The sequence below is a fragment of the Gavia stellata genome, chromosome 1 (assembly GCF_030936135.1).
Source record: "Gavia stellata isolate bGavSte3 chromosome 1, bGavSte3.hap2, whole genome shotgun sequence".
Classification (NCBI taxonomy): domain Eukaryota; kingdom Metazoa; phylum Chordata; class Aves; order Gaviiformes; family Gaviidae; genus Gavia; species Gavia stellata.
In genome coordinates, this window is record NC_082594.1 from 25,510,578 (window position 1) to 25,528,801 (window position 18,224).

The 18,224-nt window shown below is 42.7% G+C and overlaps 1 protein-coding gene across 4 annotated transcripts in view; it reads right to left on the reverse strand.

The window, feature by feature from the left end:
* STARD13 (StAR related lipid transfer domain containing 13) overlaps window positions 1-18,224 on the reverse strand; it is a 305,199-nt gene that overhangs the window by 116,021 nt on the left and 170,954 nt on the right. Inside the window, exon 1 of one of the 4 annotated variants that reach the window (XM_059826746.1) lies at window positions 6,217-6,385. The exons of the other annotated variants lie outside the window; for them this stretch is intronic. Coding sequence (XP_059682729.1) covers window positions 6,217-6,385 — 169 coding nt within the window. Of the gene's footprint in view, window positions 1-6,216; window positions 6,386-18,224 lie in introns of those variants that run through there. 4 annotated transcript variants of the gene reach the window in all.

An 18,224-nucleotide genomic window follows, 5' to 3' on the forward strand; every position in this document is an offset into this window, starting at 1 on the left:
ATGAAACAGCTCATATAATTGTTTAAATACAACCAAAAGTGTGAGAATATTGTATGATACAAGTAAGATAAAAACAATGGCTATGGCTAAGATGCTATCAATGACTTCATAGTGTTTGCATCTGAACCAAAATGGAGGGAAAAAAAGCCCATAAGGATCTATTGCCTAGAGAGAAAACCAGTATCTGGCTGGAACGTAAAACTGCAGGTTTTTTTAATTAACACTTATGGTGCTCAGGGCACAAATACTGTGCTTTATTTTCAGGGATTTATGTATAAATACAGACATAGGAGTCTCTCAGTAACAAAAGTGCTATGTACAGATTCTTTTAATTCATCTATTTTTGTGAGTAATTTCTATTTTATTCTGTTATGTAGCATTTTATACACCCCAATGTCTTACCACTACTTCTAAACTAAAAAAAAATATAATTATTATCACACTAATAATTCATTTATTGAGCACACATCCTGCATTTATTGGATTAAATGTCTTTTAACATTACTGGCTCTAATTATACAATAGGGTTAATGCGAAAATCAAAAATCTCCTCAGTGATCAACACAGAATATATATAGTACAACTACAGCTGTTCATTTCACCACAATTAATTTCAAAACAAAAATGTCTCAAGTTAAGATTTCACCTTGGCTGAAATCCTGCTTTCAGTGAAATAGAGAGCAAAAGTCCCCTAACTTATAAGAAGAGCCAAGATTTCCTTCTTGGTGTCCAACCTGCATGTGCCAGCAGAAGTGATACATAACACACAGATATTTCTTGATAATTTCAGCTTTTGAACCTCTTTGCCAGGTAGTGGCTCCAGACAAGGTTTCTCCCTCTCAAATGTCCTGTTGTCTATAAAGTACAACTTTGTTAAACTTCAGTTAGCTGGACTGGAATCTTTCGCACTACTATTTTTTGTTTGTTTGTTTGTTTTTTTAATAAACACACCTCAGGGCACTTAGAGTTTATAAATACCCGTCAGGATGTTCACATTTTTTGTGTCAAAGTTTCACACAAATACTTCCACCATTTCATAGTACAAGTTTAGAAAAAAATTATTTTTGAAGAAATCCTACAATTTAATTGAAAAACTCTAGTTTCGCCAAGTTTAGGGCTAAGGACTTGAGGAAAGAGAGTGTGTGAGGAAGGACAGATGATGGTGAAGAAGCTTCATCTGATGTAGGCTCTCAGTTTCTAATGGGCCTTCAGATACTGTAAGAAACACAGTTTTCACAGACTTAGTCAAGTCTTGGTGTTGTTTAACGGACCAAAAGATCCCTCTGCTACGAGCACATGCCTGCCCCACACGTGTCTGACACTGGAGAGTGTGACGGACCATGTCCCAGCTGAGGTCTGCAAGGCAGCTCTGCAGCCGAGGATGTTCCTCCTGGTGCCCCAGGCCACCCCGGCCCCAGACTCGTCCTCTCCTGCGCACCTGGGCTGGAGTGCAGACACGGGGCCACCGCAAGTGGAGGCACCAGGGGTCGAACAGGGACCACAAACTGCTACTGCCAGGAGTTACCCTACAAGCTCAACAGGCAGTAGATCACTGGCACTGGTCAGAAATGACCTAAGTGGGGGTGTTTGTATCATTACCACCAAGACTGAATCTTGTTGGTTAATCTTTTACTTTCCTGGATTCAGACATTGAGGTTTAACGATGTGTAGCTAAAGTGGTCAGCATTCAGAATGTGGGAAATGCTATGGTTCAGGTTGCCTGACCAACCATATTTTGTTCTCTTTGTATGTCTGAACAAAACCACAGTCTTTAATTATATAATTGTATCCCATTTCCCACTTCCAGGGATGGACAAGTACTCCGTACCTGTGTGCACATCCAGAATGTGATCCAGGCTTTTTTAATACAGACTATGACTGCAACATTTTCACTTACATGACTTCCAAGTTCTCCAAGTACATTACAGCTGTCTATTGCTGATACTTGGTTTGTTTCACATTAACAGTTGAAATTTAAAGTCACATAAAATGCACAATTTTTTGCCAAGTCACTCGCATCCCTCTGTAACACTTTCCACAAACTGTACTCATGCTTAGAAAAGAGAAGACTTAAACATGTTGAACTAGCTCCAAAGGGAAGACTGTAGACAAAAAAGAGCATTTGTTTGTACCTCTAATGCTCACTCAAACCAGACAAACACAGGTGACACAGAGGTAATGGTACTCATAAAACATCAAAACTGAACTAGCGACACATAAGAGTATAAAACATCTGCTGAGTGTTGAACAGAGAGTTTGCCTTGAAAAGTTATAATATGCTTTAAGATCGCTCCATCAAATGATTCTCTTCAGCTGATCTTGCCTGTGGACATGAACTGAGACAAATCACACAGCGCTGCTCACTGTGGGCAGGAATTTACTCACTGAGAATAGGAATTTGTCTTTTTTTCATTTATTTCTTCATATAATTTTCTTACTGAAAGTGCAGTCTAAGAATCAAATTCTACTGTGGATGAATGGGGAGATTTCTTTACTGATGATGCCTAGCTGTGCAGGGGCAGATGTGCCTTCATTCACCTTGACTTACATTCTACTTGTGCTGCACAGTCAACAATTTCAATTTAACATTTTCAGAGTATGGTCTTAATTCTTCATTTCTTTTTACCTACAGCTACTTTTTATATTTTCTGTTCTCCACTGAATTTAGCCATGTACTCTGAAAGAAATAACAACTTTGTGACTCATGTAATATAAATTCTTGAAAGTTACCACCTTATTTATTTAAAGAGAACATGAGTAATCATTAATGAATTCTCATACAGTTACTGCATACACAGTTTGAATAAACACCTCAGACCAAGCATGCTACACCCTGTTCCTTTATGCTGAGGCATGTGTCCCCTTCAGCGTGGAAACTAACGGGCTTATGGGGGAAAGGGAATCATCAAAAGATCACATTTTGAAAATACCTATTTAATATCAGACAGATAATTACTACTCGCATTCACAGGCCACCACATAATTCTGCCTCAAGGAGTCGGTGGCGTACATAAACCAAATATTTAGGACTTTCAAAGTATGATCTGATTAAAATAACAGTCTAGTTCCTTTCATTTCCCTTGTGGTGGTTTTCTTTTTAGAAATGATTAAATAGCATAATTCCTCTAATGATTCATTTAGTTTATTTTTAACTAACACCAAAAGAAAATACAAAGGAAAGCTTCTTCAGCAAATGTGTTTTTAAAGGAGGAAGAAAAGTTGTACTGCACAACGTGATAGAGTAATTTAGCATTGTTTGGAATAGTACATGCAGCTAGTGACTGAAAAAATAGAAGTATATGCAACACTGTGTATTACACTGCATTAGTGAACTAGATTCTTCTCCTGGAATGGAAGCTTTGACTGTAAATTGTATACATTGTGATTTTGTAAATCACTCCTTTCACTAAGGAAAAATATACCTGATGTAAAAACTTCAGTGTTTCCTACTGTAGGTGCCTCCAGTTGGAAAACCAGGAACTGAGAAATATCTGCACAAGCAGTAGAGAGCAGGTATCCAAACAAGCCCCAAGGCAGCTTAGCACTTAAAGATGTGGCAGATCTGTTTTCAGCAAAGCAATTAACCAGGCAGGATTCACCGTTCCAGCGATATTAAAATGCAGGCTGGATGTTTTTCTAAACATATGCTATAATTCAAACAATGATCAGATGGGGAGGTGCTAACACAAGAATTGGGGCAGCAGCATTCAAATGCATTGTCTTAATGGCCTTAAAATGTATGATTCAAGGACATATGAATTCAAGGAGACTAAATAGTGATTCACATGCTTCATTCAATTGGGTGACTGAAAGCAAGGTTTGGTTTTCATCTTGCATCTCCTGATATACTTTTCAATACATTCTCAATAAGCTGCTCTGTGGCACTCCGTTAGTAATGAATCCCACTTGCCAGTGGGGTAAAACTCACTCACCTCTAAAGGGACAGGCTGATTCCGCCATCCATATTATAGTACTCTTCCAGTACTCTCTGGGACTGGGACTGACTGCAATACCCTCACACCGCTTACAGTCTGAATAAGGCAGGCACAGAGTGAGACAGGCTCAGCCAGTGAACCCTCCTAAAAGTCTTGTCAGTCACTCTGATGGGTCTAGGGTTCCATCCAGAGTGTAAACTGGAGGTTCCAGATTGAGTTATACTAGCTAGACTTAGCTTTTTTAGTATTACTAACACAGCTATTGTAACAAAATTATTATTCTGTAGTTGGGGCACTGTGGAAAAAATGTGTACCTTGCCTATGATTTTCCACTAGATGTGTATATTCGTACATATGGACTCATACACGGACGTCAGCTTCTATTTGCACACATCATTTCGTTATTGCTAATGAACTGACACGTAGCCAACAGTGGACTCTGTCCCCAGTTTTCCATGAATAAAAGAAGTGAAGGAATCAAGAATGTACTCTTAGTGATCTGAAATACACAAATATTTCATATGCTGAACTGTAACATATATCACATCATCAAGGCGCTATACAAACATCACTTCCCACAGCTCTGTGTGGGACAGGTTGGAAAGCTGTGGCAGAGCAGCAGAGGTTATTCACCACAGACTGACCATCCATGCAACAAGCTGCAGGCAGAACAGTTACAGCTCAGAAACGCCTCCCTGTCCCACTACGCAACCTCTCAAAAGCCTCGGCACCGCTGGGTGGCTTTGGCAGCCCTGGCTGTCCTGGACAGCTGATGGGTTACAGATTACAAGAGGGAACGTTAAACAGCACCATGACAGGCAGAGGAGGTGTGTTAATCCATCTCATCCGCAACTGCTGCTTGAAAATTAAGTTGGTACGAGCACTGCACCCAAAACATTTTCAAATTAAGCTGGAGAGAAATAAATCAGCCTTTCTTTCCATTCAATCCAGGCTGTACACTGGGTACACAGAATGACATAATATCCTTCCTGAAATTACAGCTGCAGTGAGGACCAGTATCCTTCAAACACGACCAGTTCCTGAGACCGCCTTGCAAACAACTGTGTTTTCCTAATTGCCACAGAAACTATCTTTTTCATCTTTTTTAAAAGCTGGCCAAAGAATTATGTATTGTTTTCTTTATAAACACACAAAAAAATTTCATCACTATATCCCTGTACTTCTGACAGAGTTTGACAGCCACGGACATAATCTTACTGGAAAGCAACACACAGAAATAGCCACTCCATTTAACTGCTGCTGCTCAGAAGATCACAGCAATTTCTGTGATATTTGCCAGATATGACAGTAAATGATGTTAACTCTATGCCTGCCCCTAGTTAGCAGAATCAAACATCTTTTTGCAAGCTGTCAAAAAAGTGACTGTTATCTTCAGGATTTTTTTTTTTTTCATGGCAAATAGATGACATACTCTTTTTCTGCATGTAGGACCACATCCACTTCGTAAACCGGTATTCTTGGAAGCAGGATGCTATACAAAACTATGATCAATACAAAACTATGTATTGAGTTGCTTTTTAATCTGGAAAAATCCGTACAGTTGGCTTTTATTTTTTTATCTTTCCATTAACGATTCTGAAGATGATTTTAAATTGCACGCGCAGGCCAAAAGCTTTGTTCTGAGGCCAATGTGCATTTAGCATTAGTGCCGTAGATATATATTCAGAAAAACAAAATCAATACATCTGTAATGACTGCCTAGATAACTGCATAAGCAGCTGCAGAAAGCCAACTCAGCAGTTATTTTTAAGGACATGTGACAAGTTTTCTAATCTTCTGAGAGTTACACATGCTTGTTTCCAAAGCATGTTAGCCCAGCTGCCTTCTTCCAGCTGCTCTGGACTTCTGCTTTGCTTTCAACTGGATGATCATTTGTTTCTCTCTCTGCTTAACCACGGGCAGGTTTTACCTGTAGCAATCGGAGCAGAGTACTGGTGCCAGTAACAGCTCTGCCAGTCGGAAAAGACGAACTTCAGCACCTAAGCTACTGCATAGTTTATGATTAAAAGATAAATTAGTTAAACAGCTAATCATGCACTAGTTAGTGTTTGTCTCTTGGTTCCTGGTGTATGTGTGCATGTGTAGAAACAGAAAGGTATGAATGACTATTTCAAACTCTGACTCTAGCCAGAGTAGTTCAGAACAGAGACAGAAAAAGAGCCTGAAATATGAGGCATTAAAACCTGTTCTCCTACGAGAGAGGGGACCTGCAGACCCTGTGACAATGTCAAGCTAAGGAGCGCTTCTGCCAGTAACTCACCTTGCTGGATTTTCGTCAGTAGCTGGTGACGGGCGAGAATCCTGCTCATCCTGTAGGGAGGGCGCCTGGCGGTTTGATCGAATCGCAAGTACATCTCCTGGCCCTCAGGGGACACCGAGTTTAGGTAGTAACAGCCGGTGCCCGAAGTCCTGGGCACCTGCTTGAACATCTCTGCTCCTTTAAGATCACTCCCTCAGTCTCCGCTGTGGCTACTCCAGATTATAATCAGGGTAATGAAAGGAGGAGGCAACAAGCCCTAGGGAGCTGAAAAGAGCAAGCGCTTTAAAAGAAAAAGGAGTGCCAAAAGCTACAGCTCAGGATTCCTGCTTCTCCCACATGATCCGCGCGGGCCAATCGCTCCGAGTGCAGCCTGTGGAAGTGGAGCCTGCCGAAGCGGGACAGCCAGCCAGCCCCAGCCCCGGCAGCCCCCCGGGCGGAGGGAGCTTACCCAGCACGGAGGGGCTGCACCGGGCCGCGTCCAAAAGCAAGGAAGAAAAAGGTGAAGACACTCGGGAATGCCTGTTTTAGAGCATGCAGGGCAGTGGAAAACCTTTTCCTCCTCCGCTCCACGCCGCCCAGCTGTCGACTCATCTCTGGAGAAGATACCCTCGCTATTTTTCTAAAAATCATACCCCTGCTTGCCAAGAAGAAGTCCGTTTACGGAAAAGCTGTCTGAATCCCCAAAACCACACAGTACAACGAGCGCTGGAACAAATGAAGCCCTTGGGATGAAAAAAAAATCAACAACACCTAGCAGCAGGCACTCAGCAGTGAACAAAACCCAAGAGTCCCTAACACTAGCATCACTGAGAACTGGGCACAGCCTGGAAGAGGGGAAGAGGATGGAGAGATTCTCTGTTCTTCAGGTTCTTCACCATAACATCTATTGTTTTTTTTAACAGACAGAGGGGCATCTGTTTTCATTCAGTCTTACATATCAACCACTGAGTTTGCAAGCGGGCAGCAAATCAGAGTAAAAATACACTGAAAATGCCCTCTTAGTATGCCTGTCAATTAATTTTCCATTACATTTTAAAATACCAATATTTTTATTTCATGCACCCCTAGCATGAGCTGATTTCTAAGAGAGCAGAGCTCTTGCCAGGGAGTTTTGTGATCAAGACAGTTTCTGATACGAGCACCGCTGGCCCACGGGAAGCAATTTCACAGCCCTGGAGATCAATTTCATAGGATCACAAAACTGGAAGTGACGGTGACTCAGAAGGCTCTTCCACCCACCTGGCTGAACGGGCTTCCGCCGAAACCCATGTGCAGACAGCACGGCAGGGGAAGGCAGAGGTGAGGCAATGGGGTGGCCTGCCAGCATGGATCCTGCACAGCTCAGGAACCATGCTGCCACCTCCCAAATCCGTGCCCCTTCCCATGAGGCCAGTGTCAAGCTGGGGGACCGGGAGCCAACTGCTGCTGGAGTGGCTGCAAGCCCCAGGCAGAAGGGGCTCAACCCCCATCCCAACCCATGGGAGATCTTGACCTCCCCAGACTCCACTTGGACATCTGCTTGCGGTGACATTATTGCCTGCGTCCTCTTCTCCGGCCTTGAGGCCAACAATATGTCATGACATGCCTTCGTACGATGGAGCTCTCCTCCCACCCCCAGCCTGGATGAGGCTGCCCACCAGGGCAGGGCTGTGGAGTGGCATTGACTGGGACCTGCTGGCTTGCAAAGGACAGCGTCAGGCTAGCTTGCAAGGGCAGAGGTAGCCACCTAAATGTGGGGGGGAAAGGACAGTTGTCTCATTCACAATTATTCATTAAAATTTCACTCTGTGCAAACACCTTATGGCAGGGTTTTACTGCAATGCAATCTGTTCTCATTACACCTTATGAATTTTATTCCTAATCAGTGTGGGTCTTCTTTTGCAGTGCTGTAAAATAGAGAAATATAATTCCAGGCACTAGAAATTTAAAATTAATGGTCTAGACTGAAAGCCTCCATTACCTGTTATTACCATCCACAGCACCCGCAAGTCCTGTACTTGCTGGTTGTTGCTCCAGGCATGGCTGTATGGTCTTCTCTGAGACTCCCAGCAAGGACTTCAAACTCAAGACAAAAGAGGTGGCACCACTACCATCTATAGTCCCAAACAGGGCCACTCTCCTCCCTGCCTTGCTGTGCAAAGTAGAGAGACAGGATTGCTGCACAGATGTGAGTGGAGAGAGCCTGAGCAGCTTTGAAGGAATGGTTATCATTCCCACCCCAGCTTGCCAAGTCAATGTGTCAGTCACTCACCTGCTGTCTTTTGAAGAATAAATATCCCAAAGACACCCGAGTGTCAATGTTGTGCACAGTATTTATCCAAAGAGACATTACCACCATGCAGGAAAATTCTTATTTGATTAATCTACAGTCCTCCAATCTAATTCTACTTATAAAATGCTATTGCTACTGGAAAAAGCAATTACTAACATTTCATAGCACTCTGTTTAAATTTTCATACGGATTTCTTTTTCTGTTGGAAAATGCATTGACTTTTTCAGCTAATGGGATTCTGCATTCTTCCTTGCAATATTTCCAAAGACTAGGAAGCAGTTCAACAGAAATGTAATGCTTCAAAAGCCAGCTCAAAGGAACAAAAAACAAGGCAAGAGCCTGAGTAAGGTATTGATCAGGGAACAAGTCCATTAAGGGCTCAACGAGCCCACTTACATGTTTGTAACACAGAGCAAAGCACCAGCCCCGGTGCGCTGGTGGCTGCCTATCCTTCCCACGTACCCGCCAGAGGGTAAGCGACAGGGCAGAGCTGCCCTCCCGGCTTCCCCAGCACCACATCTCAGTAGTCATGAAGGGCAGAATGAGGAGCCTCCGTTGCAGGGTGATGACTTTCCCTTCCTCTCGGAACCAAGGGTCCGAACACAACTTCAGAGCCAGAGGGCTGCTCCGGGCTCAGCACTGCCGAGCGCTGCCTCTGCCGAGGCTGAATTCTTTGGCTTCCATCCAGCACTTACATAGTAGTCAAATAAAACAAGAAACAACAAGAGTTAGCTGATCTTGCAGTGCTCGTTTGAAAGCTCCTGTGCTTGAGGTTGCGCACAGTGGTGGAGAGAAGTAGTCCTCATTGCAAACTTCTAAAATGACTGTCTCCTCGTTCGGTGACTGCCTTGACACTCACTGCTTGTTTTCAAAAATGCGTCATTCAAATGCGGAAACCCCTTTGGCAGTCAATCTTTCAGACAAAAAGTACTACAGAAGCCTAAGCTGTTATATAACAGAGCTAATTAATATTTCAGTCTCAGTCTACAGACTGTTTCTGGAATAGTTAATAAAGCAACACTGAACTTCATGCTAATGCATCTCATAAAAGCACTTCAAGATGAAAGCTTCCCTGTGCATTTTACAAAGGCGGGGAAACTCCAGCACACACCTGAAATCGCTGCCTGTCATGACAGCAGCACAGCCCATGAGATGGAAACCGAACCCCACATTCCCATGTCGCAACTGATCCACACAGGAATGGAGATTCCTTCATAAAACCACAGCTGAAATTAGTGATTTTTTATCTGAATCAGAAATGTCCACACTTACATCTATAGTGTAACACCTATGTGTCACAGCTAGACATCTAACAGGACAAACGGTGATTTGATGGATACTGAAATTTTCTGGAAGATCAGGAAGCTTCACTTAAAGGTGTATTAATAAAGCACAGCACTACTGAAACCTGTGCAGTATTTATTAGTATAATTGACAAAGTCAACTCAATGATGCGTACTCTTCTGTGTATACATTCATAGACAGAACTGTAACACTGTTCATTGATTTTTACATCTCTCTTCCACCTTTTCTCCCCAAAATTGCATTTATTGTGAGGGAGAAAAAGTAAACTATTTGCAGAAAAAACTTGCGCCAGGCCTATCCATATACATGGAAGTATCACAAGGCAGTACTTGAGATCCACTTCCATTCACTGAGAGCGGGGTGCTGTAAACAGCTGGAGACAACAGCATGGTATACTCTAGAAATGCTAAAATATATCTGATAACAAACAATCCACTTACGACCAGCTTTTTTGAGCACAACAGTGTGAGCTCCTATACACCACCTTGGCCTTAGAGTATTAGTCATGTAGGCAGTGGGGTAGCTGAGGGTAAATTGAGATGAACAGCCCTTTCCCACTGGTATTCCCATATAGACATAGATATACATAACAGGACCACTTACTCATGTCTTATAATTCACCCCTCCTAAATAACTGTGAGACGGGTCCACGATGTCATACGTGGTGCAGAGTTCTTTGGGCTTGGAAGGAACCTGCAGTTCTCACATAGTAATCAGCCACTTGATCTTCCAGTCGTGATCCATTTCCCTTTTATTGTTAGTTGCACTTATCTTGTTATATCGCATCTAAAATTAAATGGCAACTTGATGGCTTCTCTTCATTTGAAAACACTGGTGCTATGAGAACAACACAGCTTCCTAACCACTGGAGGAGCACAGTTGTTATTAACATTAGTGACATGTAGTTAGAAGAAGCCGGAAACTCTTGTTTTCAAGTCATGAAGAAAAAAAAAACAGGTGTCTGCTTTTAACTTGTTGATCTCTGAATTCCCTTCTATAATACTGCAGGTAGAAGAATAGTTCAGTTTGCTGGATTATGGCCAAAACTTCAACATCCTATATCAGCAACATATCCTATATTGGAGTCCTACCCACATAGCTTATCCCTATCCTATCCACACATCTTATATTTCTTACCTGTATCTGCCTTTACAGATGCCTGCACAGCAGCTAATGTGTTAACAGCAGGCAATTCCTCCTTTCTCAAATTCAGGAAGAAAAAAAGTCATATGTGGGGAGCCCAGAGCTGTGTTTATGATGAGGCTTTCACTTACTTCACCTGTTTTGAATCCTGTCTCTGGGACCAGGACTTTTAAAAACAGAAGTTCATTGCTTGCTGTTTAGGAAAAATGTTTTATGTTTGAACGCAAATGTTTGTTTGAGAGCTGAGCTGGGATTACTACAGGCTGCAAACTCATTTATACAGGGCATGAAACAGCAGGGTCTCCAGAGCAGCCAGAAATGTTTCCCTCTGGCTCAGAGGCACTTTGACCATCTTCCTGAGGCCGTGCTGGGGTGCAGAGGCTCTGCAGCTCATCTGGGGCTGCCAGAAATCAGACTGGGGCAAAAGGAAAAGAGTTATGCAAGATTTTGACATCACCAGGAAGCAAGATGGAAGTGGCTAATAGCTGCACAGCATTACAACAGAGGATCATTTCACTAGAAAGCCCGATACTGATGAGTTCTGGAGGCAAGTCAGCTGCTATGTCAACTGTCTGATAGTGAATTTTAAAAATGAATACTGCTAAGCAAGGCTCAGAGACACCCTTAACAAACTTCAAACAAAGAGAAGAGGCTTCTGACTAGTACATTATACCTTTCTCCTCCGTTCTAGCATCCCCATTCCAGCACCAGAGGATTATCCATTTGCATTTTAAGTCCGACATGTTAAAGTGGATAGTACCAGTATAAAATGTACCTCCTGATTACAAAAGCATTAGTGGCCTGGCCAAACCGCAGAAGGCAAGCAGAGGATTAGAAATTATATGCAGGCTCAGTACAACAGTAGTGCATTCATGGGCACAAAGGATGGCAGAGGGAAGAGGGCAGCCGCCCAGGTAAACTTACAGAAATAAGGGCACATGCAAAAAGCTAAAAAGATGAGGGTCATGGCAAGAAAGCTGAAATGATTCCTCACATCAGTCCTCCTGTAGAGGAGCTCAGGGATGGCAAAGCAACAAAATTAATAGTAACAGATTTGAAAAAGGCTCCTCCAAGATCATCTACCATGAGATCATGAAGAAGCTCAGCTATCACGGAGAAAAAGGAAAAGGCCACTTGTCGCTTAATGGCTGCTTAAAGACAGGAAACAAAAGTAGTAATAAATATTCCATGTTCACAGTGGGGTGAGGTTCCCAGTGGACTCCCACAGAGATTAGTGCTGGAACCTGTTTTGTCCACTATCCATACATTATTTTTTTAGAGAGACTGAGTAGTGAGGTGGCAAAATGTAATGATGATACCAAATTAGTCTGGAAGTCAAAACAGAAATTGGTTGGAAACTGAAGGTTCTTACAATATTGATTGAGAAGGCATTAGAACTGTAGCTTTTGAGTGCTGATAAACGCACCCGAGAAAATGCACCCTAAAGGTACACAGTGCACAGCGCACAGTGATGGGATTTAATGGAGCTATTATCACTGAGGAAACAGATCTTGGACACGTTTATGAAAATCCAATACAAGTGCTCAGTAGGTACAAAAAAAGCAAAGAGGATTTTAAAACTCTTTAGAAAACTAATTGAGAGCAAACCAACAAACATCGTTATGCTATTACAAAGGTCTGCCCATCACTTGGCAATGCTGGGGTCCTTTCTTGCAGTGAATGAAGTTGGGAACAGTAAGTGAAATGATCATGGGGCATGTTCAAAATGAACAAATGTAAATATTTCTTCATATTTGCATAGCCAACTCCTGAAAGTCATTGTCAGAGGATTCTGTGGCTGCCAGAAGTTAGAAGAGTTAAAAAAAAGATTAGGTAAATTCCTGAAAGAAAAATCCAGTAAGGGCCATTAAGCACAAAATTCCAGCTTATGGCTCAGGACCTCCCTGAACCACATGAACGCAGGTAGGATATGTAACATAGACAGCATCACTACATGCTTATCCAAGTGTTATATTTTTCCCAAAATAGTTGCAATTGCCCACTGGCTGACGCATGATACTGGGTTGGATGGAGCTGTGGTCTCACCTTGAGTGGCCGGTCTGTATTCTTACATGAGCTAACCAGCCTGCGCCCACCGCGTGGACTATATAGAAGTGGGATCCTAACAGCATTGCTAGTGCATAAATGCATGAAAATAACCACTCCTGTGGTTTGTGGCTGGAGCCTGCGGAATAGCCAGTATTTCCCTGGACACAATCTCTCTATGCCCTCTTGGCACATTTGCTGGTGAAGTGTAAGCCGGTGGCCTGTTGGCCGCAATGACAGGCTCAGAGGATGTGACCTTCCCATCCCTTCTGCTCTCCCAGGGGCTTAGAAGGGACCAGGCATTCCTGGCCGGTGGGTAAAGTCATTGCAAGGCGTTGGTTGTTTTGTCTAGTGCCTGGCTGCTAATTTAGTCGTTATGGTCTCACTCCTGTTCAGTTTTAAACGTCACATTTTTTCTCAGTCAAACCACACCAGTATATGAATATAGACTGCACTGGCCTTAGCTGAACTCTTCCCAAGCCAAGAATAGCCAGCATCCTGCACTGTGAAGTCTCTAAAGACAGTGGCTCTCAACAGTAAATTTAAAAAAAAAAAAAAGCTGCATAGTAAAGAGAGGTCAAAATAGAAGTCAAAAGAGAGGAAGACATTTCAGGTGGCAGACCTCCTCTGCCAAAGCATTCGGAGAATATTATGACAGGAATGAGCTAAAAGTAGTTTCCATACCCTTAGTGCAACTCCATCTGCTAAATCTACACCCAAGTTCCTAAAACTAAACCCACAGGAACTGTGTAAATATATTTAAGTAGTGGTGGGCTAACACACATCCTAATCTCCCAGTCTCACTAACAAAGTGTTTGGATAACACAGTGATAACACAAGAAAGTATTTAGATAAACTTAGTTTCTTATGTTATCCAAATACATTGTAAATCCCTACTCAGCCCTACTGCTGGTGTCACTCTGAACCACAGGCAAACATTCCTATCTCAGCTGAAGGATCATGCCTTCACAGACTTCATGTGAGGGCTTTGCTATTTATTTTCTTTTCAACAGGACTCCAGTACCATGGTGATGAAATGGGCAAGAGAGGAAATACTCAGTTTTTGATCTGGTTTTGAGAGAGGGATTTTTTGTCTCTCCGTACTAAAGAGACAATGCCGAAGTTAGATTTTGTAAAATTAAAAAAAGCCTGACAAGACAGAACAGAATAGCTCTTGGCAACACTATTTCAAACACAGCAGCATGGGACTGGTGCATGGGAACATGAAGGTTATTTTGTCCAGAAATTCTCCAGGCTCCTTGAAATCAATGAATATTCATTGCATGATTTCAGTCTCTGATCCAGTGAGGCAGACCGACATGATGGTTAGGGCATGGGACTACCTGGCAGTGACTTGCTGTAAGTCTTCACGTAAGCTGTAAAACCTGTATCTGTACCAATTTCCTAACTGTTAACAGTAATCTTTGCCTTGCTTAACTACTTTGGTACCTATATGTAAAAAAAAAGAAAGATAATTTTGTAGACAGATTCATTTTCCATACAAGCAATACCAGTTCACTGGGGGCAGGCTAAAGTCTACTGTAACTGCATGAACCAAGCAGAAAATAAAATACCCTTCAAAATGGTCCTACACCTGTAGTGGGTTCCTTCAGATGAGACGCTTATTGCCTAAACTTGCAGAATGCCACAGATTTCCCAATATATTATTAAACACATTATCTGATCTTGTAAATACTGCATAACAAGGATGTAGTGTTTGTACGTGCGGCTCTACAGAGCAATATGCACTAACCAGTAAGTTGGGTCTTAACTCTAGGGCTGCACTGCAGCCTAGCATGCAAGGAAGTACTCTGCAGGATGCATATAAAGCATTTTGTTCACAGTTAAAATGTCTCCTTTTTTTCTACAGTTCCCAAGCCATCACCACCAAGACAGCCACGAGGTACAGCAGTGCCATCCCTTTGCTGGTTACTCTTCCTGGAGACCCAGGAAAGCTGAGGTTTTGGCTAATGCGTGGTGGGAGTTTGGGCTACATGGGGTGGCAAGTGTTCCCGGGAGGGATGCCCTCTGCAGAAGCTGCAGTGACCCTTTCTGCCTCCACCTCTCCCATCTCCGTGGTGAAGCAAACTGAATTAAGCCTTGTGGCACGCAGCATCCCTGGTGCAGTGCAGGACCATCTGGCCTGACATGTGGCAGTCCCGTGCTGTTCCTGCAAGGCCAAGTGAGGGCACTGAATCCAGCACAGAGCTGAGGTCTGTCCCCATGGCATCTGGGTATGTGCTTGCCCATGGTCTGGAGGGTTGCACATGACGTTTTCTTCCCTCGCCCAGATTACCAGCTTGGGCATCCCAGAACCAGAGCAAAGGCTCTCCATGGAAAGTAATATGGATGAGCAGTGAATTTGGTCACTAGCCCAGCTTTAAGGCTGACCCACCACGTCACTGCAAGTGTGACCAACACACTTGCACACTTAGCTGTCTGCATTATTTTAGCCATACTGGTACCCAAATGGCAACCTCACAAATAAAGAAGCCAGGGGAAATACGGGACATGTATGTGTCACTTATCCCTCACCTAAAGCTAGAATTTAGCATAATCTACATCAATTTCTCTGTACAGTACATTAATTGCCCTGTATGTCTGAAAGAGAACGCATGATGACCATAGCTTTTAATCCGAAATTATTATTTTTTTTCATATCAGAAGATTTAGGAGTATCAAACAGTTATAATTTTATTTAAAGCAAAACAATAATCCCTGGCAGACCTTCCACAATAAAGCAGGAGTGGAACAGTTTACAATATAAATAGATACTCATGAATTGGACAAGTCCCTGACCAGGATTTTCTGTCTCCCAGCAATCAACTGCTCTGCACACAACTTAAGCTTTTAATTTCTAGATTCTGTATTTATTTCTTTCACTTTTTTTTTAAACTCACAGTTTGCACGACACTATATAGACACTTTAGAGTTGATGTGTCTAACTGGATAAAGTAATTTTGGCCAACAAGCTGCAGGTGGTTTTTTTTTTACAGAGTGGAAGTCTGCCAAATAGCAGGAGCCCTGCAGAGGAAAGGGCTTCCCAGAGCTCCCTTGCCAGCCACCACACTGCTTCTCCTGAGAAAGTGCAAGCAGCCTACTCCTTCTGCCCCACAGCCTGCCTTTGGAAAATGCCTCCAGTGAGCAGGAAGGACCAGAGAGAGCCTAAAACCTGCAGCAACGCAGGCGGGGTGAATTATTCTCCAGCAGACACTCCCTCCTCCTCCCCCACTGCCCCCCACCCCCCCCCCCATCAGCTGTCCTGCCTTGGATCATATTCTCTTTCTCCACCTCTCCCCTCTCTAGCTCTGTACACCTACACACTCCCTTGCACATCCTCCTCCCTCCTCCAGCAACCACTTACCGAGGCTTCTTCTCCTCTGTTGATTCCCCCTCTGTTCAAAATAGGCAGACCAAGAGAGTTGGTTGATAAGGTCCATACCAGCCATGAATTTCTTTTTTTACTCTCTCAATTCCACCGTGATGAAAATATTGCCGTCTACCCTCTGTTTATCCTGGCACCCTATCAAGTCCCTCTACCAGGCTTCCTCCCTGTCCCACTTTCTGAACATACAGCTCTCTTTCAAATCAACTCCACTGTGTTCCTCATTTGTTGTTGTCTGCTTAAGGTGTTGCTCCATGTTTATGGAATGTAGTTTTACTGGAAAAATTCCTTGGCCAAAACCTTCAAAAGGAACTACTCATCTTGGGTCGATTTTCCATGACACTTGCAAAGCTCTGACTGTCGGGGAGTGTTGGTTTCCTCAGTCTGAACATAAGACCTCTTTGAAGTATCTCAAGTTGGGCAACTAAAAATTGCAGAACAGAAATTGCACCTGACCTTTGAAAACAGTTGGTCCTGTTTATGTTTGCTGATTTTTTTTCTCCTCTCTTTCAATTACACTTTGACAGGTAAGTGCTGTTCTCAGCTATAAGGAAACGAAATTAATGCAAAACTGGGTCCTGAAAAAAAGAGTTTCCAGGCCATGCTGCTGTGGAGGCCTTTTTCTCCACAGCGGAATTTGCTGATTACCCTGTAAATGTTCAGCATTTGCACTTTTGTGACTGAGATCAGAATTGGCTTTAAAGTACTTTGTATGTACTCTGTACTTGGATTGCAAAAGAATGAACCAGAGATTCGTGTATTTCAGTCTTTATTTTTCCTCCTTTTATGTCCTAAGGAACTTATGACAAATAATATACTCACTGGTTCCTAATATGTTACCAAACATAATAGGTTGGATGATAAATTAAAACCAAATGGAGTTCTGAACGTTTTGCTTTCAAACCACTAGTAAGTCCATATTGCTTTAAAAATAAACTTTGTTCCCACTTTGCTCAGACTAGTGAAAGTTCATGTGACAGGGAGGTAACTCTGGCCGTGACACCTGTGAATGATTTGAAAAAAACTTTTTAAAATAGCAATTGTGATGTGAGGGATTACACATCTCCAGAAGATTACAAACGGGAAACAGACTCTGTGTCTCACCAGTTTAGGTGTAGCTCAGCTAGGAAGTGCACAGTCACATCGTAAACCTCCCTCTTACTTTGTTCCTAATTGGCAGCCTTGTTAACAACATCAGCAAAGAACTATTTACTGAAGTCTGGAAGCTAAGAGGTCATACCATAAACTTGCCGTGTCCTTACACTCTTTCCTAAGTATGCACTAGCAGCTGTTGTGAAAAACAGGATACCTGAGGCTGACGGACTTTTGCTCTGACTGAGGACACTGTACCAAGTATAACAACACACATCAGATAACTAACTAGTAGTTTGAAAAGTGAACCTTAAAACACACTTTAAAGCATGCAGTACGAAATCTGCATGGCTGCTGCCATTGTTGCTTAGCTAAACCAGTTAGGGATCACAAATAAAATCACACAGCTTTTATTATGATAAATTTGGTATGTCTTCTAAAGATGCGTAATTCACAATCTGCCTCCCCAGAATAATCTGGAAATGGAGAAATATATTTATGCGAGGTTCAGGTACACTGGCTGGTTACTGTCGCAACATGTAACTTTAAGTGCACGTTCAAGTGCCACTGAAGTCACAGGCGCCTTGTCAGCTTCATCTCCTGCTCTGCTTACTTGAGCAGGTACCTTAAAACGAAGCCAGAGAAGCTATAAGCAGCAATCTCTAAAATTAAACTTCTGCAATGCTAGTGGCTCACTGATTTCCATATCAAATGCGCTCAGGTGGCAACTGAAGAGGTGGCTTTTTCCCTGCCTGTCACTGACAC